This window comes from Mastomys coucha, unplaced genomic scaffold (assembly GCF_008632895.1).
Source record: "Mastomys coucha isolate ucsf_1 unplaced genomic scaffold, UCSF_Mcou_1 pScaffold3, whole genome shotgun sequence".
In the NCBI taxonomy this organism is placed as follows: Eukaryota; Metazoa; Chordata; class Mammalia; order Rodentia; family Muridae; genus Mastomys; species Mastomys coucha.
Genome location: NW_022196909.1, coordinates 50,177,731 through 50,200,794, shown reverse-complemented (window position 1 = coordinate 50,200,794; position 23,064 = coordinate 50,177,731). Strand labels below are relative to the sequence as shown.

The window sequence follows — 23,064 nt, the reverse complement described above, 5'->3', positions numbered from 1 at the left end:
GTGTGTGTGCCTGTTGTGTAGGGGGCTGGGGAAAGTAGGATATGCATGTGCATGCAGTGCCCAAAGAGGCCAGAAGAAGGTGTCAGACCCTTAGAGCTGGAATCACAGGTGGTTGTAAGGAGCCTGACGTTGGTTCTGGGAACTGAACTCTGGTCCTTTCAAAGGCGGCCAGTGTTCTTAACCATGGAGCCATCTCTCCAGCCAGTCACTGTTCTTTCTGAGTTAAAACAGAGGGATCTGAGGACTGAGTCCTGTTATGGTGGCTCTAGAGAGACTCCACCTGTGGCTTTCTTCAGTTTCCAAGGACACCCGTGTTTCTTGTTATATTATTTAATCTCAATCAGGAGGTTCTACCCCACGTTTGATCATTCAGTTCCCATATAAAAGACACCAAACCTTTATATTTATGATAAGTCTTTAAACCATTAGAGCTGGGACAGATATCTATCCTCTAAGCTATTAGTATTCAAGGTTCAGGACAAAGGCTAGAAACCATGAGCTCATGGCCAGGAGAAACAGCAAGTATTTGAGAAACACTGCTGGGGAGGTAACAGGCCAGCATTTAGAAAAGTAGATTAGGGATTACAACCTCCCCCCCGCCCCCCCCGCAATAACTGTCAAAGACAAATAAAATAACCATAGTCAGAGTCTCATTTATTTGTAAGCTAGTCTGAGAGAAGCTGAAACTGGCTGTGCTGCAGTTTGCGGCCTCTTGGCTCCCTTCTCCCTCCTTCCAAGCCCCACACAGTCCGTCTTCCCACACTGTATCATCTGGCTTCCTCTTCTGCCTCCCAAGCTCACAATTTGAAACACTGTGTTTATATTGGACCCACCAAGATAATCCTGGATAATCCCTTTATGGTAAAGCCAGATGACTAACAACCGGAGCTGAATCAGGAGTGTAGCTTCCCTTTGCTGATATAATGTATCTATAAACTCCAGGGATTAGGATGGTGACAAAGGATGGTTGTAATGTTGGGGGTGGAAGCAGGTGTCAGATGTATCCACAGAATATAAGAAACAGGGGACTGGGAACGTGGCTTGGCAGTTCAAAGTAATTGTTGCTTTTTGTTTGGTTGTTTTGATTTGGTTTTTGGTTTTTGGCTTTTGGTGTTTAAGACAGGGTTTCTCTGTGTAGCCCTGGCTGTTCTGGAACTCAAGTCTGTAGAGTAGGCCAGCCTTTGGCTCCCAAGTGCTGGGACTGAAGGTGTGCACCACCATCATCTGCCTGAGTAGTTATTGTTTTTGCAGAGGACCAGGGTTTGATTCCCAGCAACCTGACTAACAACTTCCTTTAACTCCAGTTCCATGAGATCCGACACCCTCTTCTGGTCCATGGGTACCAGACATAGACAAAGTGCATAGACATACATACAGGAAAAACACTCGTATATATAAATTATCAATCTAAAAAAAGTGTTGGCAGGTGGATATAAGAAATGCTCATGGAGCACCCACGGAGAAGCACATTTAAACGCTACTCTCAAATGACCATGACTTCAACCTTGTTGCACTGGGGTGAAGGGAGCTCATTAATGATTGGTCTGGTTTTAAACACAAATGCTATGGTTTGCATACGCTTTGAGGGTGTCCCTCACTAGTCTCCAATGTGGGGATATTGGAAGATGTGGGACCTTTAAAAGACGAGTCTATTGGGAGGTAGGTAAGTCACTGGGTAGATTAATGCAGACTTGTTGGCATAGATTATTGTCTTGGGAAAGGGTTGCTACTGGAGTGAGCCTTGCTGGCTCTGACGGCCTCAGGCCTAAGTTTTAACTTCTTGGAGGCTGAAGTAGGAGGGTGACAAGTTCAAGCCCAACCTGGGCTACAAAGTGAGTTCAAGGGTAGCTTGAGCAGCACAGTGAGACCCTGTCTCAATACAGAAAGGTTTAAAAGGGGAGAAAGGAGGCTGGCGTGATGGCTCATGGTTGAGGAGGGCTTGCTGCTCTTGCAGAGGACCAGAGTTCAGTTCCTGGCATCCCCATGGAAAAGGTCACAACCAGCTCTTGGGGATCTGACTCTCTCTGCCAATCTCCTCAGGTATCCAAGCTCATATCGCATATGCCCAAACACATAATTAAAAATAAATATTAATACTAATACTCTTTAAAGTTTGGGGCTTTGTTTTATTTTTATTTTTAATTTTTTTGTTTTGTTTTGTTTTCTTCAGAGCTGAGGATGAACCCAGGGCCTTGCGCTTGCTAGGCAAACGCTCTACCACTGAGCTAAATCCCCAACCCTTTGCTTTTGTTTTTTATAGTTCAACAATAGAGCGAGGGACTGGGAAGATGGCTCAGCAAATGGTTAGCAGCACTGACTGCTCTTCCAGAGGTCCTGAGTTCAATTCCAAGCAACCACATAGTAGTTTAAAACTATCTGTAATGGGATCTGATGCCCTCTTCTGATGTGTCTGAAGACAGCTACAGTATACTCATAAAAATAAATGAATCTTAAAAAAACAAAACAAAACAATAAACCCACAAAAGAGTGCTTGCCTGGCCGGGTGGTGGTAGCGCACGCCTTTAATCCCAGAACTTGGGAGGCAGAGGCAGGTGGATTTCTGAGTTCGAGGCCAGCCTGGTCTACAGAGTGAGTTCTAGGACAGCCAGGGCTACACAGAGAAACCCTGTCTCGGAAAAAAAAAAAAAAAGAGTGTTTGCCTGGCATACAATAACTTAGTCACCACTACTTTGAAAAATAAATAAATCAACATCCAGGTATGGTAGTGCACGCCTTTGATCCTTGTGCTCCTGAGGCAGAGGCAGGTGGATCTCTGTGAGTTCGAGGCCAGCCTGATCTATACAGCAAGTTTCAGGACAGCCAGGGCTACTACATAGAGAGACCCCGTCTCGAAAAACAATCAACAGTGAGTGAGCCTGGCATCCTGCTCTGCCATGTGACCTCTCCTCAGCTCCTCCATGATGCTCAGAACTGGGCAGGTGCTAGACCCATGTTCTTGAACTTTGAAAACCAAGCTAAAATAAAAGAAGACAAAGAAAAGTAGTAGAGACCGGTGAGCTAAACTGGTACACATTCCCAGGTCTCAGGTGTTTTATTATAACAACAGAAAGTGGAGTAATGCAAATGTATTTGAGGGGCTAGGGGTGTGGCTCAGTGGCTAGAGTCCCCACCCGGCAAGCACGAAGCCCTGTACCCTGCTCCTGCACCCCGTAAGACTGTACACGGTGGTGCACACCTGTAATCGCAACACTCGGGAGGTAGAGGCAGGGGTGTCAGGAGTTCAGAGTCCTCCTTGGTGTCCTAGTTAGGGTTTATATTGCTGTCATGAAACACCATGACCAAAGGAAAGGACAGGGTTTGTTTGGCTCTCATTTGGGTGTCACTGTTCATCATCAAAGGAAGCTGGGTCAGGAACTCAAACAGGATAGGAACCTGAGGGCAGGAGCTGATGCAGAAGCCATGAGGGGGATTGCTCACTGGCTTGCTCAGCCTACTTTCATATAGAACCCAGGACCACCAACCCAGGGATGGCACCATTCATATGGGCCCTCCCCCATTGATCTCCAATTTAAAAAATGACTACAGGCTTGCCTTCCTGCCCATCTTATGGAGGCCCTTTCTCAATTAAGGTTCCTCCTCCCTGATGTCTCTAACTTGGGTCAAATTGGCATAAGACTAGCCAGGTCACTCAGCTTTCACAGTGAGCTCAAGGCCAGACTGGGCGACATTAAATCTTGTCTCAAAAATTAAATAATATATACGTGTGTCTCAGTCAGGGTTTTTATTCCTGCACAAAACATCATGACCAAGAAGCAAGTTGGGGAGGAAAGGGTCTATTCAGCTTACATTTCCATACTGCTGTTCATTGCCAAAGGAAGTCAGGTCAGGAACTCAAGCAAGGCAGGAACTTGGAGGCAGGAGCTGATGCAGAGGCCATGGAGGGGTGCTGCTTACTGGATTGCTTCCCCTGGCCTGCTCAGCTCGCTTTTTTTTTTTTCTTTAAAGCTTTCATTGTTTTTTTTTTTAACTTTTTTTTTTTAAGTATTTATTTATTTATTATATGAAAGTACACTGTAGCTGTCTTCAGACACACCAGAAGTGGGCGTCAGATCTCTTTATGGGTGGTTGTGAGCCACCATGTGGTTGCTGGGATTTGAACTCAGGACCTTTGGAAGAGCAGTCAGTGCTCTTAACCACTGAGCCATCTCTCCAGCCCTCAGCTTGCTTTCTTATAGAATCCAGGACCACCAGCCCAGGGATGGCACTACCCACCATGGGCCCTCCCACCCTTGATCACTAATTGAGAAAATGCCCCACAGCTGGGTCTCATGGAGGCATTTCCTCAAGGGAGGCTCCTTTCTCTGTGATAGCTCCAGCTTGTGTCAAGTTGTCACACAAAACCAGCCAGTACAATGTGTCTTTAAAGTTTTTATAGTAAGAAGAGCTTATTGTTGCTTTATAATAGTGGGAGTTGAACCCATGTCCTCACACACTCTAGGTGAATACTCTACCACTAAGCTATGCCCCGCCCACTTCTCCCTGTTTGAAATAAGGTCTGACTAAGGCTTCAGCTCATTCTGTATCCCGGGCTGGCTTCAAACTTGTCATTTTCCTGCTTCAGGCTTCCAAATAGCTGGTATTACAGGCCTGTACCAATAGGCACACTTAGTAAAAAGTGTTTAATTGCCTTTTTAGTTTTTAAAACTTAATGATCTTGTGCACGTAGGACGTATATAGAGTAGGTGCATGCGCCATGGCAGGCATGTGGAGGCCCAAAGACAATTTGTGAAGTTGGTTCTCTTCCTCCACCTTTACATGGGTTCTGGGGAAAAACTCAGGTTGCCAGCCTTGCAGGGCAAGCTCTTTTACCCACTGAGCCATCTTGCTGGCCCTTAACCGCGTTTGTTCTCTCAGTTTCCTCTAGAAAGCTGCCTGGCAGGTGTCCCTGGCTGCCTGAGGAGACACACTGGCTATTGGCTGATTTCTCTAGCTCCACCCACACCCCATCTTCACCAACCATCAATAATAAGCTCTTTCCTTAGTGTTCAGTTCCCGGTTTTGAGGTGACATACACCAACCATGCCCAATTTTGTTTTTTTGTTTGTTTGTTTGTTTGTTTTTTGTTTTTAAAGATTTATTTATTTACTTTATGTGTATGAGTACACTGTAGCTGTACAGATGGCCATAAGCCATCTTGTGGCTGCTGGGAATTGAACTCAGGACCTCTGCTTGCTCCTGCCACGCTTGATGCGGCCTGCTCTAGACCCCCTCGAAATGGAATAATACATTGTAGCTGTCTTCAGACACACCAGAGGAGGGCGTCAGATCTCATCACGGATGGTTGTGAGCCACCATGTGGTTGCTGGGATCCAAACTCAGGACCTTTGGAAGAGCAGTCAGTGCTCTTACCCACTGAGCCCTCTCGCCAGTCCCCCAATTTTGTTTTTTTTATCGCATCTTGAGACAGGGTCTCGCTATGTAGATCTGGCTCTCTTGGAGCTATATAGACCAGGCTAGACTCAAACCCACAGACATTTACCTGCCGCTGCCCCCCAAGTGCTGGAATTAGAAGCATGTGCCACCCTGCTTGCTTCACCCAAATGTTTAACGTGAACCATACCAGAGACTAGAGGAGTCCCATGAAAATGTCAGCTTTTCCTGAGGTTCTCATCCTTGGAGCCTCTGAGGGCTTTGCCTCCTGGCACTGTCTGGACCAACGACTCTTTTTTTTTTTTTTTTTTTTAAAGAAAATATTATTTAATGTATATGAGTGCGCTGTAGCTGTCTTCAGACGCACCAGAAGAGGGCATCAGATCCCATTACAGATGGCTGCGAGCCACCATGTGGTTTCTGGGACTTGAACTCAGGACCTCTGGAAGAGCAGTCAGTGCTCTTAACCTCTGAGCCATCTCTCCAGCGGACCAATGACTCTTCAGTAATGACAAAAAAATGGGATTATCTGTGAGCCTGCTTGGCCCTCGTAGACCCTGAAGCCTGCCTTAGATCTCAGGGCATCTGGGGTCAGTTCAGTATGAAGCTGCTGGTTCTGGACTTGAAGCTTCAGCCGCTGTGGACTGGGCACCTGCTCCCTCCTTCCTAACGGAAGGGGGATGGGCCGGACACGAGGGCAGAAATGAGTCCCTTTTCAAAAGCTTTGAGAGCCTTGTGCAGGGAACGAGGGTCTTCCTAGAGGGACACACACACCCATCCGTCCTTCCTGGGCTAGTGTCTGCCACAGTGCACTCACCACGGAGCTTGGGCTGAGGAGGAGTCGCTGTGGCTTTGTCTATCACAGGACCTTGTTAAGTAGGACGGTGAGTCACCAGCTTTGCTGCACTCTCTCGTCACACTGGGATGTTTTCTCTCCCCCACCCCCAGCTCTCAGAACACCCAGGCTGCTGCTCAGTGTTCAGGAATCTTGCCTGGGCTGGTGCAGCGTCCCAGAAACTCAAGATTGGCATTTAGAGCCTCCCAGAGAGGATGGAGTTTAGAAGGTGAAGCTCATTCATGGAGAAGGCTAGGTGGGAGAGAAGGAGAGAATGAGGGCTCTTTGGAGGGAAGGGAGGACTCCAGCGTGCGTGGGATGCACAGAAGGGACAAATTTCTTGGAGGTGAGATGTGGGGAGGAAGGATCCGGACAGCAGGCAACTTGGTTGTCAGCTCAATCAATATTTATTGTTTTCCTTTTCTGTGGGAGGAGGGATAATATAGGAAACGCTGAGCCAAGTTACAAATGGAAATGGGAGACATGGACCCTCTAGAGGCATGGGAGGTATACTACCCAGGCCCTCTAGAGGCACAGGAGGTGTACTACCAGGCCCCCTAGAGGCATAAGAGGTATACTACCAGGCCCCCTAGAGGCATAGGAGGTATACTACCAGGCCCCCTAGAGGCATAGGAGGTGTACTGCCAGGCCCCCTAGAGGCATAGGAGGTGTACTACCAGGCCCCCTAGAGGCATAGGAGGTGTACTGCCAGGCCCCCTAGAGGCACGGGAGGTGTACTACCAGGCCCCCTACAGGCATAATAGGTATACTACCAGGTCCCCTAGAGGAATGGGAGGTGTACTGCCAGGCCCTCTAACGAGATAGGAGGTGTACTGCCAGGCCCTCTAACGAGATAGGAGGTATACTACCCAGGTACTAAGAAGAGACCTAGGACCCCAAGAAGGCAAAAAGTCTGCACAAAGTCCACAAAGTTTATTGAGCCCTGTCCAGGATCCAGATTCTGTGGATGCCCCTGGGGTACACACACATAGAGTAACATCTGTGCTTTGGGTGAAGTGGCAACCAGGCAGAAACGGACATGGAGAGCAGGGGAGGGGGAGGAACGGGTGTGTTGGAAAAGGGTCTGGTGGAGTGAGACTCATGATGAATGGTGGAAACCCAACCATGTAGAGGGTTGGCTGAACGGATGGTGGAGGAGCTGCTGAGAAATGCAGCTTGGTTCTCAGGTGACGGATGGGACGTTGCCTTATTTGGCAAACGGGACAGAGGCATGCTTGGCTTAACCGGGCCCCCAAGGTTGAGGTGTGCTTCGAGGGCTTCCCAGTCAAGAACCTGAAAAAGTGCATTTTAAGGCAGGTAATCGGGCAGAGAGGGCACCCCAGCGGCACGGTGTGGAAGCACCCAGGAAAGGAGGAGTAGGAGGATGGAGTCCACCATTTGGAGTGCTGAATAAAGTCAAGAGCATCATCAGGCTAACTGCCACACGTGAGGCAGCTCCGCCCGGGGAGGAAGGAGGGCAGGGAACTGGGCCCCTGAACATCTTCCAGTTGGGAGGCGGCTAGCAATTGGAAAATAGCGGGCATGCGTGACTTAAGACTTCTCAAGTGGCTCTCCCTGTGGCGGAGAAACTTCAGGATCCATTAACTGGGGCCCCAAAGGCTTCACTTGAGTCAGAATGTCGCGGATGGAACGGCAGGGCACTCTTCCAGGGCTGTTGACGCCACAGAGCTTGACACCCGCAGAGGGGACAGGCTGAGGAGAACCATTCAGACCCCCATTCAATGTGGAGGAGGAAACAGAAAGGCACGGGGAACCGGAAGAGCTAGATTTGCTGCCGCAGGGCTGAAGGACGATTTTGCCAGTGTTTCCCCCACTGATGGAGCCGGTGCCTGGTGAGGAGCAGGGTCCCTGGGAAACACCACCGCTGCAGGGGTGGTAGGAGGTACTGGAGCTGCTGGAGGTGATCTGAATTCTTGTACCAGAGCAAGGCCCCTTAGAGCTGACAGAGCCAGTGCCACAGGGCTGAACCCCGCCAGAGCCCACGGGCTGGAACACAATGCTCGGTGGGTAGCCACCGAAACTGGAAGAGCTACGGCTGGGAATGATGGGATTGCTAGAGAAGTACTTCCCCTCAGAGACTGGAGGCCCAGCTGCAAAAGCAGGGGACCCTGGCGAGCCCCTGACAGGGTTGTCTTTGGTGAAGTAGCCCACGGGGTAGATTTTACCCCCGCTGTAGGTCATGCCTGGGACCAGATAACTGTTGGCAGAGCCACCCACCACCTCATAGCCGCCATAGGGTTTCTGGACAGAGGTGATGGGAGGGCAGGGCTTGCCTGAGGGGCCGCCATTGCTACAGGGCATGCCTTGAAACCCTCCAGGGCCACCAGAGCCATGCTGCTCCACCACCACCACTACAGGTCTCTGGCCACCTGATACGGTGTGGGAGCCGGAGATGTAGGGCCCTGAGTGTGAGATGACAGGCCCCCCGCTGCAGGGAGAGTCGGGCAGGTTGGAGCTACAGGGCCGCAGGTTGGAGCTGCTGCTCTGGGAAGTGGACGAGCCTCGGGAAGAATTGTCATCGGTTGGTAGAGCAGAGCCATTTCCTGGTCCCTCCCGGCTGCTTCCTGAACTTCCGGACTGATAACTGTTGCTTACCCACTGAGAACTGCTGCTTACCCATCTTCCTGACTGAGAGCCACTGCTTCCTGTCTGAGAGCTGCTGCTTCCAGACTGAGAGCCACTGCTTCCTGTCTGAGAGCTGCTGCTTCCTGACTGAGAGCCGCTGCTTCCTGTCTGGGATCCACTGCTTCCTGTCTGGGATCCACTGCTTCCTGTCTGAGATCCACTGCTTCCTGTCTGAGATCCACTGCTTCCTGTCTGAGAGCCACTGCTTCCTGTCTGGGAGCCGCTGCTTCCTGTCTGGGAGCCATCAGAGCCAAAAGAATAGCTACTCTGGGAGTACCCTGGCCCTGGTTTATATATCAAGGATCCCTGGGAGCTGCTGGATCCACTTTGGCTGCTGAAACTGCTGGATCCACCTTGGCTGCTGAAACTGCTGGAGCCACCTTGGCTGCTGATGCTGTTGGAGCCAACCTTTCCAATGAGACAAGGGTCATTCGGGGAGGTGATCCTCGTAGGGTCCTTACAGAGGTCCGAGAGGGTCCCAATGCTCTTAGCCAAGATTCCTGGGGATGAGAGCAGTAGTCTGTAAATATCTCTCACTCACCCATCAGCCCCATCCCCATCATCTTCCCAGTATCTCCCAAGAGGAACCCGGGCAAGTTCAGAGGTGGAGAAGGGAAAACCTGGCTATTGTCTACGAAGGAAATGGGGGTGGCAGGATCCGGGAAGTTTCATTGTCCAAGCAGTGGGGAGTGAGTAGAGGAACTCAAACTTTATCAAGAAAAGCAGATGCTGAGACTCTGAGGAGGTAGGCGTTGAAGGAGTACCCTTCAGATAGCAGGGAAGGGAGCGAATAAGTCAGAAACGAGACAAGAGTGTGGAGGCTGAAGCTATGGGGCAGGGCGGTCTGAGGCAATCGTGGGCAGACCACAGAACCAAACATAAGAACAGAGAGGCCAAGCAGGGTTTGGGGGCATTGGCTTAGCATGCACAAGGCCCTAGACCTGATGGGGGAGGGTGTGCTGAGCCAGGAGGGAAGCAATGACTCCAGGAAAAGAGAAGGGTCACGCAGTGGCTACAGAAGAAGAGCATACGAAATAGCTGATACCCAGCCATCAGCTCCCTAGTGAGAGTCCAGACTGGATAAGGGGTGGCATCCCTGCTTCCTGTCCCAGCTGTGGCCATACCAGTAAATCAGGGTGGGGGCCAGGATGTGGGGGCACTCACCTATTGCTTCAGAACCTGCCAGTACCAGTGTGACAGGACACTGCACCCTGAGCCACCCATGTTCTCACTGTCCCAGCCCAGAGACAGAAGCATGAACCCCTCCTCCAAAGGCACGGGGCCATTATCAATCTCTCTCCCCGCCCAGCCTTCCTATGCACCTGCTGCCCCCACCCCCCTCCCCATTGAAGACTCTTGTTACTTTGAATCATCTTTAGGGCTATCCTCCACTAACCCTCTGCTCCCAGCCCCATGCTCCTCTTCCCTCAGTCTGTCTGCACAGTTCTCACCTCAGTGCCTTCTGCCCACCCCCACCCCCTTCAGAGCTACACATCAGCAAGTGACTAGCCTTTTCAGGGTTACATATTCAGAAAAGGCAGAGTCAGCCACGCCTCCCTACAGGCCACAGTGAAGATCATGTGACATCTTTCTAGACCATATCTGAAAGCAGCAAACTAGACGTCACAGTTCATAGTCAATATTCATGCAAGAGCGGTCCACCCGCAGCCAGATGGCTACCACCGGCCACCTCCCCAAACTCATCTCAAAGACAGAGCTCTGAATGCGGGATGGTGGTAGCACAAGCCTTTAATCCCAGCACTCGGGACACAGAGGCAGGGTCTCTGGTCTCTGAGTTCAAGGCCAGCCTGGTCTACAGAGCAAGTTTCAGAATAACCAGAGATAGACACAGGAGGAGGAGGAGGAGCAGAAGGGAAGGGAGGGAGGAAGGGAAGGGAGGGAGGAAGGAAGAAGGGAGGAAGGAAGAAAGAAAGAAGGAAGGGAGGAAGAAAGAAAGAAGGGAAAGAAGGGAGGGAGGAAGAAAGAAGGAAGGGAGGAAGAAAGAAAGGAGAGAAAGAAGGAGAGAAAGAAAGAAAAGCGGGCAGGCTCTGGTTTACCCCCACAACAAACCCTTCCCTTGCCTCTCTCTGTCCCTTTAACCTTAACAAGGGCCACAGGGCACCCAACCTGGTTTCAGATTCCTGGATGCACTGCCTCTAAGTGCAATCTAAAGCTAGTTTCCTGACCTCTCGGGCCGGCCTTCCAAATCCTCAACTCAGAGTGGGAACAGTGAGTCTACCATGCATATCTCAAAATGCTAATGTAATTAAAAAAGAAAAAGAAAAAGAAAGAAAGCAAAAAGGACCAAAGGTTCCAGATCGCTCAACAAGCATATGGCCCGAGGCTTAACTCCCAGAACCTCAGTAAAGATAAAATAAAACACGTAAGGAAACAAATAAATACATGCAAGTTAAAATGTTTGTAAAGGAGAGCTCTGAAAACGGTAGCAGTTGCTATTTCTGTAAAATGGGCTGATTGTATCTTCAGGCGCTCCTTTAGCCACCTAGAACGTCTTTGGCTGTCATATGCATCATTTGAGTCAGAAACTGGAACTAAATGGTATTAACCTCCTCTCTAGGTTTCAGAAACAAGCCCAGAATGTTTACACAGAGCTTGGAGGAAGGCCTGGTGCCCCGCCTGCCCAGCCACTGTGGAGCAAAGAACAAAAGAATTTGCCTGCAGTGACCATGCAGAGGGGACCAGGCAAGGATGAGGAGTAGTCAAATAGAAAGGTCAGAGTCTAGAGCCCTGCCTGTGCCCTTGCTAGGGCCTCGCCTGGACCCTGTGCTCCAGACACTGGATCTCCCTAGCATCCCTGACCTATGTTCTGCATCCCATACTGTCCCCCTCCCAAGACCCCAGACTCCTACCTGGAAGAATGAGACTGGCCATCAGCAATGCCATCAGCCCGTGCCCTCCCACACGCCCCATCCTGGGTGCCCAAGAGGAATCCATTGTGCACGGTGTGGCCTCCTGACTGACAGAAGCTCTCGGGCACGGGGACCTTTATGCCGGGGCTGGACATTCTCTGGGCAGGAGTCACTGTGGGGAGGAGGAGGGGTGGAGGGGGAGGCTGCCTGAGGGAAGTTGGTGTGGCAGGAGAGGCTGAGGCAATCTGGTGTCACCTCTGCCTACTCAGCAGAAGAGGTGGCTGCAGTGCAGGGGACCTGAAGCCACTGGGCGCTAGCCCCTACCCCAGCTGGCCTTCTTTAGCTCTCCATTGCCTAATCCAGAGCCAGGTGCTCTGCCCTAGGGCCATCTCCTGAAAGCTGGCCACTCTTGCCCAGGGACCCAGTCACCCTGCTCTTCCCTCCCTGGCTTGCCCAAGGCCCATCTTCCCAGCATCCCTCCATGAAAGAAGAGTGGACAGTATAGCTTTCCCTCCTGGCCCTGAGAAAGCACCCTGCCTGGTCCTGCTCACCCCTGTTGCTCAGCACACTATCCAATACAACTCCACCGGGGCTCACACTGTATAGCTCCTATCAGCTTGGTCTCCCTGGGATTCCATGCCTCGGTCTTCTCCTGCTTTGTATATGAAGACCAGCTCACCACTCTGGATTCCCCTAAAGCCACTGTCAAGCACCAGCCTGCCACAGGCCTATTAAAGTGTCCCCTCACCAAACAAGCCTTCATTCCTCTCAGAAACTGGGCATCCACACACACTGAAAACCTGGAGGCTCCTTTCTGGGGTCTCTTGGGTCAGCCAGGGTGGGAATGGGCAGCGAGTACCAGAACTTGGACTAGGGAGAGGCCTGGGTTGGGACCCCTGTCATAGCTGGGCCTCAGTGACTCACAGACCACTCACAGTCCCTATCCCATGGTAGTGACCCAGACTAAGGAGGATGAGCAAGAAGCCAATGAGGCTAATTGGGAAGGTGGTGGCCAGGCTGCCCATCGGGCTGCTCCCTGGCCTAGATGGGCAAACAGAAAGGATCTGAGGCTTGTGCGTGAGGACGACAAAGGATAGCCAGACCAGCTCCCAGGTCCCTGAAGGACAGAAGGACAGAAGGACAGAGCCCTGGGATCCACCAAGAGGAAGATAGTTTCTCCTGTACTGATGTCCTTAACCTCCTCCTGTAGTCCAGGCCCCGCCCCAACCAATTGCTCACTAGTATTGTGGGAGTATCAGTTTCAGAGGAAGGGCCCCGAGTTTCCCTGGCTCAGCCCCTCCTTCTTTCCAGATTGTCCATCTCTACACAAGGTATCTCTGTCCCTCCAGACCTTGGGTTGGCCCCTCCCTTTCTCCCTGCCCTGCCCTGAGTTCTGGGCCACGCAGTAGTGAATGTGGCCTGTGTCGGTTACTGTCTGACAACCCAGCTCTTCCCGTGCTGCACAGGACACAAGCGCTTAAAATGGTTCGGAGTAAGCCATTGAGTTCTTATTTTATTTAAGTTTAATTAAGTCTAAAAGACCACGTGCAAGCTGGAGAGATGGTTCAGCGGTTAAGAGCACTGACTGCTCTTCCAGAGGTCCTGAGTTCAATTCCCAGCAACCGCATGGTGGCTCATGACCGTGTGGGATGGGATTCGATGCCCTCTTCTGGTGTGTCTGAGGACGGCGACAATTTACTCAGATAAAACAAATAAATCTCTTTTAAAAAGAGAGCGCACGTGCTGCTGCCTGGTCTAGTCCTTCACTTCTCACTGGTGCCTAGAGGAGAGGATGGAAAGGGGAGAGGTCCAAGGAGCACCGCAGAGAGTAGTGACCAGAACACCAGCCCTGAGATGGGTAATGGACGATTTTATGTATACATGCACCACGTGCGTGTTGTTCCTGAAAAGACCAGAAGAGGGCGTTGGCTCCCCTGGGCCTGGAGTTATAGGTGGTTGTTAGCCTGCGTGGAAAGTGCTAGGAATCAAACCCAGGTCCTCTGGAAGAACAGTCAGTGTTCTTCACTGCTGAACCCTAGCCCAGTGGAGTTGTTTTAAATATTGACTGCTTTCAAAGGCTTATAAAACTCAAACAGGAGATGATCAAAGAGAATACATTAAACAGGACCAGAATGCGGTCCGCGGCAGGGCGGCTCTCTGGCTGGAACTCTCCGTTTCTCTAACCTGTGTATTCCCTTTGGAAAGGCAAGCCCGACACTCACTCCAGCCCTCACCCCCAGACAGGGATGGTGGAGAGGCTGCTCTTTTTGGAGCCTGCGATGTCTCCCCAACCCCTCCCTAGACTCTCGGGCCCCAGCTAGGACCTGGGGAAGGAGTGGGGCTGAGGCAGGTTGAGGAGTGGCAGGGGACAGGACAGGGAAAGGAGCCTTTGTGGTCTGAGAATGTGGGTATCCCCAAATGGGTGGAGAAAAAAACAAACCGCTTTCCAGCACAGCTTCCCCTGAGCCTCAGAGTAGGCACCGGCTTGTTTTCTTCCTCACATTCCTCCCTGTTGCCGTCAGACCTTGGCCAACACAGCCAGGCTGGAGGAGGCACAGTCTCTCTCGGCCTGGAGCCAGCTCCCAGCCACCCACGCAGTCACGTTCCTCACCCGGCCTCTCTCCTCCTGTCTTCTCTGTCCACCCTCTTTCCATCCTTCACCGCCCTGCCCATATCTGGGACCTGGACGCCTCAATCTGTTCTCTGTGTTAGTACTGAAAGCCTGTCTGTTCCCCCTTATCCAGTCTCCATTATCCGCAGTCTGAAAATAGTGCATGCAAGGGGGTGAAAGGATGGCTCAGTGGTGAAGGGCATTCTGGCTGCTCACCCATGAGGAGCTCACAAACTTAACTCCAGTTCCAGGGGATGATCCCTGGTGCACCCACACGATGCATTTGTACATATACATACAGGCAAAACACCAGTACACATTAAGTAAGTATTTCCTTTAAAACAAACAAACAAACAAACAAACAAACAGGGCTGGTGAGATGGCTCAGAGGTTAAGAGCACTTACTGCTCTTCCAAAGGTCCTGAGTTCAATTCCCAGCAACCACATGGTGGCTCACAACCACCCGTAATGAGATCTAATGCCATTTTCTGCTACGTCTGAAGTAAACTACAGTGTAGTTATTTATTTATTTATTTATTTTTAAAGATTTATTTATTATATGTAAGTACACTGTAGCTGTCATCAGATGCACCAGAAGAGGGCATCAGAACTCATTACAGGTGGTTGTGAGCCACCATGTGGTTGCTGGGATTTGAACTCATGACCTTCTGAAGAGCAGTTGGTGCTCTTACCCACTGAGCCATCTCACCAGCCCCCCAGTGTAGTTATTTATAATAATAAATAAATCTTTAAAAAAAATAAAAGGGGGCTGGAGAGATGGCTCATTGGTTAAGAGCACTGACTGCTCTTCCAAAGGTCCTGAGTTCAAATCCCAGCAACCACATGGTGGCTCACAACCATTCATAATGAGATCTGACTCCCTCTTCTGAAGTGTCTGAAGACAGCTACAGTGTACTCACATAAAATAAATAAATCTTTAAAAAAATTATTAGGGAGGGGGGAGGCAGCAGGGGTTTGTTCTTGTTTTTGTTTTTGTTTTTGTTTGGAGGGGAAACTGGGAAAGGAGAAATCACGTGACATGTAAATAAAATACCTAATAAAAATTATTTAAAAAAATAAAAAATAAAAATAAAAAACAGCAACAATGCATGGGAAATTGCAGAAATAAGCAATTTGTTGATCTGTAAATAATTCAATACAGTATATCGTTATAATTATCGTGCTTAACTGTTTATCTCTTACGGGGTCTAAGTCATAAATTAAACCTCATCATCGTGTACAGAGGATGCTTACTGCTATGTCGGGCATCATTAGGCTCTTGGCTTGTACCCCCTGCAGATAAAGGGGCTGCTATTCTCTGCCAGGTCTCTCACTGTCGCCATTAACCCTGTCGACTCAGGCAGCAAAACCCTAAAGCCAGTGAGGATCAGAAGTGGAGGCAAGGGCGTTAGCTGAATGTCTGCGCAGGCCAGGGTTCTCTCTTCGCTGGCGGAGGGAGAGCTGGAGGGAGAGCTGGGCGCTCTATCAGAGAGAGTGAAAGCGCGCAAGCGCGCGAGCCTGGAGCAGGGGATTGACTGGAGAAGAAACTGTGGGTAGTGCGGGGCAACCCCTTCCCCAGAGGAAACCAAGTTCAAAGCACGAGCCTTTGATGGGTAAGAACTCCACAGAAGGGGGTCTTTGTAGGTAGGGGCTTGGGGCTTAGGCTGGGGAGAAGGAAGTGAATGACAAAGAGGAAAGACCGAGAGGAGCCCTCCTGTGCAAGAACAGTTGGAGCAAGGCTGTCCTTAGCCCATGGCTCCTCCCTTCTCTCCCAGAGTCCTCCAGAAGAAGGTGACAGTCCTGGCTCCCTCCCCCTGGGCATGTCCTCAGAGCTGTTTTTCCTGTAGTGGGGATGGGTGGCCCTGACCAAGAGCACTGAGGGACAGGATTTGTCTGTGTGTTGAGTCCCTACCTGACTAGGACTCCTGGGTTCTCATCTCTCTCAGCTTCCCTCATCCCTGGGAGCACTCTGCAGGCATCCCTGGGAGCACTCTGCTGGCCTCCCTGGGAGCACTCTGCAGGCACCTACAGTTTCTTACCCTATGGAAGACAACCAGCTTTCCTCACACAGCCCCTGTAACATGTCGGGCTTCCAAACACAGGGAACATTTCCCTAAGACCTCAGACTCTGGGACAGTGAGAGACGTATGTGTGTACCTCCCAGCACTCATCCTTGGAAGGCACATGGTAATGCGGTAATGCGTGGTGCATGGTATTACATAGATGTTCATGTGGGTGTGTCCATACACATGCACACGAAGCCACAAGTCTGCATTGAACATCTTCTCAGTTACCATCTACCTTTTAAATTTGTTCTTTGCAGTCAACGTCTCTCACGGGCCTGAAGCTCACTCATCGGCCAGACTGGCTGGATCCACCTGCCTATACCTCCTCAGCTCTTGGAATACAGGCTTTTATGTAGATGCTGTGGATTCAGACACAGGTCCTCAAGCTTGCCCAGCAAGTACCTCGCTGACAGAGCCATCTCTGAAGCTAGTAGTCGGTGGTGTGTTTTGGATTGTGGGTTGTGGCCAAGCCATGCTGTTTCTTACTGCTTCCACGAGGGTACATAGTGCATCTCTCTGGGTCTTATACCTTCCTTCCTTCCTGGCTGCCTCACGCCCCTTCCCTTCCTGCCACATCAAAACCCCCAGGAGTGCTGAGGGGGGACCTCCAAGAGCCCCATGCTGATGAGCAGAGAGCCAATACCCAGGCCTAGCTATTGACTTCCTTCTGGGCCTCAGTCTATAGTGTCCTCATTCCTCCCAGGTGATTGACACACACCCCCAAGCAGCTCTTCTCCCCTTGTGAATTATATTTTCTCCCAAAGGATACAACACGTCTCTGATACACAGCAATGCTCACGTGGCTGCAATGAGCTTGTATAGGCTTTTCCCCTGAACCATGAAATATTCAGATGCTGGGCCAGGGTAGGGCAGTGCCCAGCATTGTGAACCCCCTAGGGGCTCCAGTGGGTGTCCCCTCCCTGGGTAACTTGTTGTCCCTAACTGGGAGTCACACTCTGAGAGAGCATCTATACTACGTTCCTCCCTCAGAAGGTTCTATGGTGTGAGCTGTCATGAAATCTACCTCACTTTTCTGCCCCTCGGCTCCTACCATCTGTCTTCTCCAGGTCTTCCCTTGTGGGGCAAGATTCCATTTTTCACACTGCCCATACCTATCCTTCTTCTCTTAGTGACTCGCTGATCTCTCCTGGGGACCGGAGTGAGGATGGCGTCAGAAACAAGTGCATCTCCAGGCTGCTCGCCCTAAAGGTTTATTTATTATTATATCGAAGTACACTGTAGCTGTCTTCAGACACACCAGAAGAGGGCGTCATATCTCATTAGGGATGGTTGTGAGCCACCATGTGGTTGCTGGGATTTGAACTCAGGACCTTTGGAAGAGCAGTCAGTGCTCTTAACCGCTGAGCCATCCAGCCCCCCAGGCTTGAATTCTGAAAGGGAAAGTTGGTACACGCCCCCCCCCCTCCCCTGCACCAGGGTTCCTGCACCTGGACTCTTTTTCCCTCCTATCACTGTTCCCAAAGCAACACAGAGTCACCTGCGGGACAGTCATGTTCCCTGAGCTCAATACATGGCCCTACTTAAGTGACATCTAATTTAGCCACCACCCGCTCTCATCCTGTGAAAAGACACAAAGCAAGAGGGTGTGATTAGCTCTCCGGATTAACAGACTGTTTTTCCTCTTGCCTGCTTTGTGGAGCACGTGCAGGGGAAACCTGTGCTCATTACCTGCCAATCAGAACACCTATTAAGTAGTCATTCTTCCACTGTGTGGAAAAAAAGCCCAGGAATGCTTTTTAATTGGTCTCTGATCCAGAATCAGAGATCCAGCTCCCTCCCCAGCCAGGATTGAAATGCAAGAGAGGCCGGAGGGAGGGAGGGTCAGACATAGTCAGATGGTTTCATGGCCTCCAGGGAGGCTGGAAGGACTGGTACTGAGAGGACTTCTAGGCCAGCATGACATCCCAGTGGGTCATCTCTGCTCTTCTGTTCTCCCTGGAGTCTGGTACAGTCAGCTAGCACAGCAGATGAGTCCCTGGACGCTGCGGCATTCTGACACCCTCATAGTCAGGTCCCCAGGTTCTCTGGGGCTCAAGGAGATGGAGAATCTCCCCCTCTGGAGTCACAGACATAAATTCAGAACATCAGCCCGATGCCCATGGTGTGCCCTGGAACACGGACCTTGTATGGAAACACTGAACTCCGCTAACACTGCACATGCCGAACATACTCCCATGATGCCTTGCTCCCTCGCTCTGTGCTGTTCTTGTCACCGGTCATCTCCTCAGAAGGATCTTCTGTGCCTTTTTTACTTAAGAATATGTCGACTAGGAAGATGACTCAACTGGAATCCAATCCTAGCACTCCTACAGAGAGACAGGAGGTAGAAATGTGAGACTCACCCAGAAGCCCATGGACCACACAGCCTAATAGACTCTGCTATGTAGAGGATACCAGGGTAACCATGCCTCCACAGGGTGAAAGGGGAGAACCAGCTCCCGAAAAGTACCTCCTGACCTCCACACACGCTCCGTGGCGCACACACATAAATGATTTTGAAAGTATGTCCTAGTTACCACATTCCCACCCCTGCACTGCGAGCTTGACTCATCGACTGTCTGTCTGTCTCTGCCTTTCTGTGTGTAGGTATATGTGTGTGTGTGTATGTATGTGTGTATGTATGTATGTATGTGTGTATGTGTATATGTGTGTATGTTTGTGTATGTATGTATGTGTGTGTATGTTTGTGTATGTATGTATGTGCACATGTGTGTATGTGTATAAGTGTATGTGTGTATGTGCATATGTATGTGTATGTTTTTGTATGTATGTGTATGTGTGTATTTGTATGTGTTTATATATGTGTGTATATGTTTATATGTGTGTATGTGTTTATATATGTGTATATGTGTATGTATGTGTTTACATATGTATGTGTGCATGTGTGTATAGTATGTATGTGTATATGTTTATATATGTGTGTGTATCTTTATGTGTGTGTATATGTACATGTATGAATGTGTGTGTATGTATATGTGTGAATGTGTGTGTATGTATGTGTGTGTATGTGTGAAAGGAGAGGACCAACTGCTAAAAAATACCTGCCAACCTCCACATGCATGTGCACAGATAAATAATATTGAAAATATGTCCTAATCACCACATTCCCACCCCTGCACTGCAAGACTGACTCTCTCTCACCGATTCTCTGTCTGTCTGTCTGTCTCTGTGTCTGTGTGTGTTTGTTACTGGGTTTCATAGCATGTGCCTCTACACGATGTCCTATTCCAGACACCTGTATTCACCTGTTCCGTAGTCACATCCCCCACTAGGGGAGCAGGGCCACTCTGAAGCCCCCTAACGATCATTGCCAGCTTTAGAATTGGCTCCTGAAGGAATTAATGGGTGAGAGAGGAATGCTTGCCCGAGTCTGGGGACCTGCTGTGCAAGCATGGTCACCTGAGCTCAGCTCCTGTTGGAAGGGTGTGTGGTGACTCTCCTGTAATCCCACACTCAGAAAGTGGAGATAGGGGATCCCTGGATCAAACAGGGCTAGCAGGGCTAGCCATATTGGTGAGCTCTGAGTCTGACTGGGAGACCCTGCCTCAGTGAATAAGGTGGGAGAGGTCAAATAGAAAATGATGTCTAACGTCAAACTCAGCCTCCACAGGCACATGAATGGACCACGGAAGAGCGCATAAAGGGATGATTGTAAAACCAAGCAAGCTATACCAGAATTTTCCTGGTCTCCAGTTTCTCTCACCTCACTTTAGCTGCCTGGCACACCTCAAAGAGGTCAGTCCCCCTGTGCTGACAATGGCCTGGTCAAAGGAGGGCTCCTTAATAAAATACCAATTAAGAAGCTCTAGGCTGCCCTCTGGTGGCCGCTTGAGGAACACCCACCCAGGAGAAATGAGGGCTCTGCCCCTCACTGAGTACTCAAAGGTCTGATGGGTAGGGGTAAAGGTCTGCAACCCCAACACTCTCGAAGTGAAGTCAGGAAGGTCAAAAGTTCTAGGTCCTCATATAGCAAGTTCAAGTCCAACCTGGGCTTCGTGAGACCAAGTCTCAAAATACAAAATAAAAAGCATGGTGACTAATGCCTACAGTCCTAACACTCAGGAAACTGAAGCAGGGAGATTGGCCACACGTTCAAGATCAGCCTGGGCTACAAATCAAGAGTCTGCCAAAACAAAAACAAAACCTTAATTGGGGTGTCGTGGTGCATACCTTTAATCCCAGCACTTGGGAGACAGAGGCAGGTGGATCTCAGAGTTCAAGGCCAGCCTGGTCTACGTAATAAGTTCCAGGGTAGCCAGAGCTATACAGTGAGATCCTATCTCAAAATTAATAAATGAATAAGTAGCTGGGTCCAGTGGTGCACACTGGCAGACTCTAGACCCAGCTACTCAGGGGCTGAGTGAGGCTGGAGTATCCTTTGATACTGGGACTCTGAGAGCACCCTGGGCAACAGAGAGCAACCATCCCTCAACGATTACAAAGAGGAAGTCTGAGATGTGCCTCGGTGTAGAGTGCTTGTTTGCCCATCATACATGAAGTTCTGGGTCAATGCCCGGTACCAGGATGGTACTCAGGAGCTGAAGGCAGGAGGATCAGACAGACACTCCAAGTCATCCCGAGGTACATGGGGAATTCAGAGACAGCCTGGGCCAGATGAGACTCTGTCTCAAATAGTAATCGTCTTAAGCATCATAATGGGTGAGACTTCCGGTGTAGGACAAGGTCCCTGAGAACCATCCCAAGAATGGAAAAAGAAAGAAAAAAATAGGGACAAATCAATACTGATGAGAGAGGCTGAGTTCATGGCAAAGCAAGTTGTCAGTCAAGATTTGAAGATGACATGGGCAGATGCCCTAACTTAACTAGAATACATCTTATTGCCACCACGATTGACATGTTTATTTTTTTTTTCTCTAGACGCGGAGCTCCCTGAGGGCAGGGAGGACAGACACTGCTTCCTGGATCTGTCACCATACCCACACCCCACAAGGCAGGAGCTCAATAAATGCTGAATATGTGGAAACATGAACAGAGGATTGGTTCCCTGCCTAAGATCCTCAAAGCAGGATGACAACCGTCTCTTCTCACTGTCCCTCGAAGGACACTGTCCTGCCCGGAGGCTGGACTGCTGCTTCCTGCAGTGTCCCGCTTCTATAATTAGATTATCCCACGAAACTAGCATGGCTCTTCTGTCGTGGGGCCAAACATTTATGGACTGCCATTCATGTCCGAGTTGCTCTTGTTATGTAAATCTGCTATTTTATTTCATCATTTAATTCCAATGACTCCTTGTTGATACAAGAGTGCCACGTCCCTTCTGCATGCGCTCTCTGGTGACAAGGTACACAAGAGAGGAAGTCACATCGTCGGGCACAATGGCACTCCCTGTGTTAAGGATTCCTCACTGCCTAGTCCCACTCAGTTTCCTCCCAGCTAGTAAAAACATGCCATGTGCTCAGTGTAAATACAGCCTATTAATAGGAACTGAAACCCCTCAGTTATCTCGTCTTCTCCGTCCCACGCGCCCACCTGCTGCCTCCGACAGAGACCGGGTTGGAGCCAGGCAGCCCTGAACTGCCTCAAGCACACTGGCATGTCTCAGGCAGGCAAGTCTCACTGCTCAGTGTAGACATCTTGTGCTCTCCCCCAACTTCTTCCCTTCCCCTTCCCTCCCTCCCTCCCTCCCTCCCTTTCTCTTTTCCTTCCTTTCTTCTTTCCTCTTCCCTTCTTCCTTCCTTCCTCTACCTTGAGACAAGCTCTCACTACATTGCCCAGGCTTGTCTCAAACCGGCAGTCCCGTTCCCTCAGGCTCCCCAGCAGCTATCGCTGCAGCCCCGCGCCACCTTACCCCCTGGCTTCAGCGCAGTATCCTAACCTTTGAATTAGGACTAAGAACCTGCTTCATTGAACAACTCTTGGCTAAGTATTACGGAACAGAAAGAGAATTCAGAGCCAGACAAGCCCCAGTCCCCAGACTCAGGACGCCCACGCTTAGTAGAGAGAGACACAGCAAACAGCATACCACAGAATCAAACGTGGGTCGTGATGTTAATAGCCCTGGCTGGGCCACGCCACGCCAGGGACCGCAGAACTGTTTCATTCCTTCAATTTCCTCCCTTGTGAGACATTAGCATTGTTGTCGCTCCCTCCTCCCAAGTAGGCTGAAGATGTACATCTGTAAAAATAAATCTCCCCCTAGGGCTGGAGAGATGGCTCAGTGGTTAGGAGCACTGACTGCTCTTCTAGAGGTCATGAGTTCAATTCCCAGAAACCACATGGTGGCTCACAGCCATCTGTAAATGCGATCTGATGCCCTCTTCTGGTGTTTCTGAAAACAGCCACAGTGTACTCACATACAATAAATAGATAAGTAAATTTAAAAAATCTCTCCTAGGGCTGGAGAGATGGCTCAGTGGATAGGAGCACTGACTCCCCTTCCAGAGGTCCTGAGTTCAATTCCCAGGAACCACCTGGTGGCTCACAACCCTGTAATAGAATCCGATGCACTCTTGTGGTGTGTGTCTGAAGACATACTCATATAAATAAAAATAAATTAATTTAAAAAGTCTCCCCTAGAAAGTAGTTCAGGGAAGGCTGGCACATTGTAATCTCAGTACTTGTAAAATAAAAACACAAAACAAAACGAAAAAACCAGGAGTTCCA

The 23,064-nt window shown here is 50.0% G+C and overlaps 2 protein-coding genes across 4 annotated transcripts in view; both read right to left on the bottom strand.

The window, feature by feature from the left end:
- Positions 1-23,064, bottom strand: part of LOC116074627 (H-2 class I histocompatibility antigen, D-37 alpha chain-like) — a 714,163-nt gene that overhangs the window by 515,869 nt on the left and 175,230 nt on the right. The gene's annotated exons all lie outside the window — the stretch shown is intronic.
- Cdsn (corneodesmosin) lies at positions 7,141-11,886 on the bottom strand. Its single transcript, XM_031347291.1, has 2 exons — positions 11,743-11,886; positions 7,141-9,372 (listed from the first exon to the last, which is right to left on the bottom strand). Exons 1-2 carry the CDS (start codon positions 11,825-11,827, stop codon positions 7,778-7,780), a joined length of 1,680 nt encoding a protein of 559 aa, XP_031203151.1. The 5' UTR covers positions 11,828-11,886; the 3' UTR covers positions 7,141-7,777.

Bases quoted from the DNA above. Each gene is read 5' to 3' on its own strand.
- Cdsn (XM_031347291.1), bottom strand. From the start codon at position 11,827: ATGGATTCCTCTTGGGCACCCAGGATGGGGCGTGTGGGAGGGCACGGG. The intron at 9,373-11,742 runs GTAGGAGTCTGG...TCTCATCCCCAG, and splicing joins GGCCAGTCTCATTCTTCCAG to GAATCTTGGCTAAGAGCATT.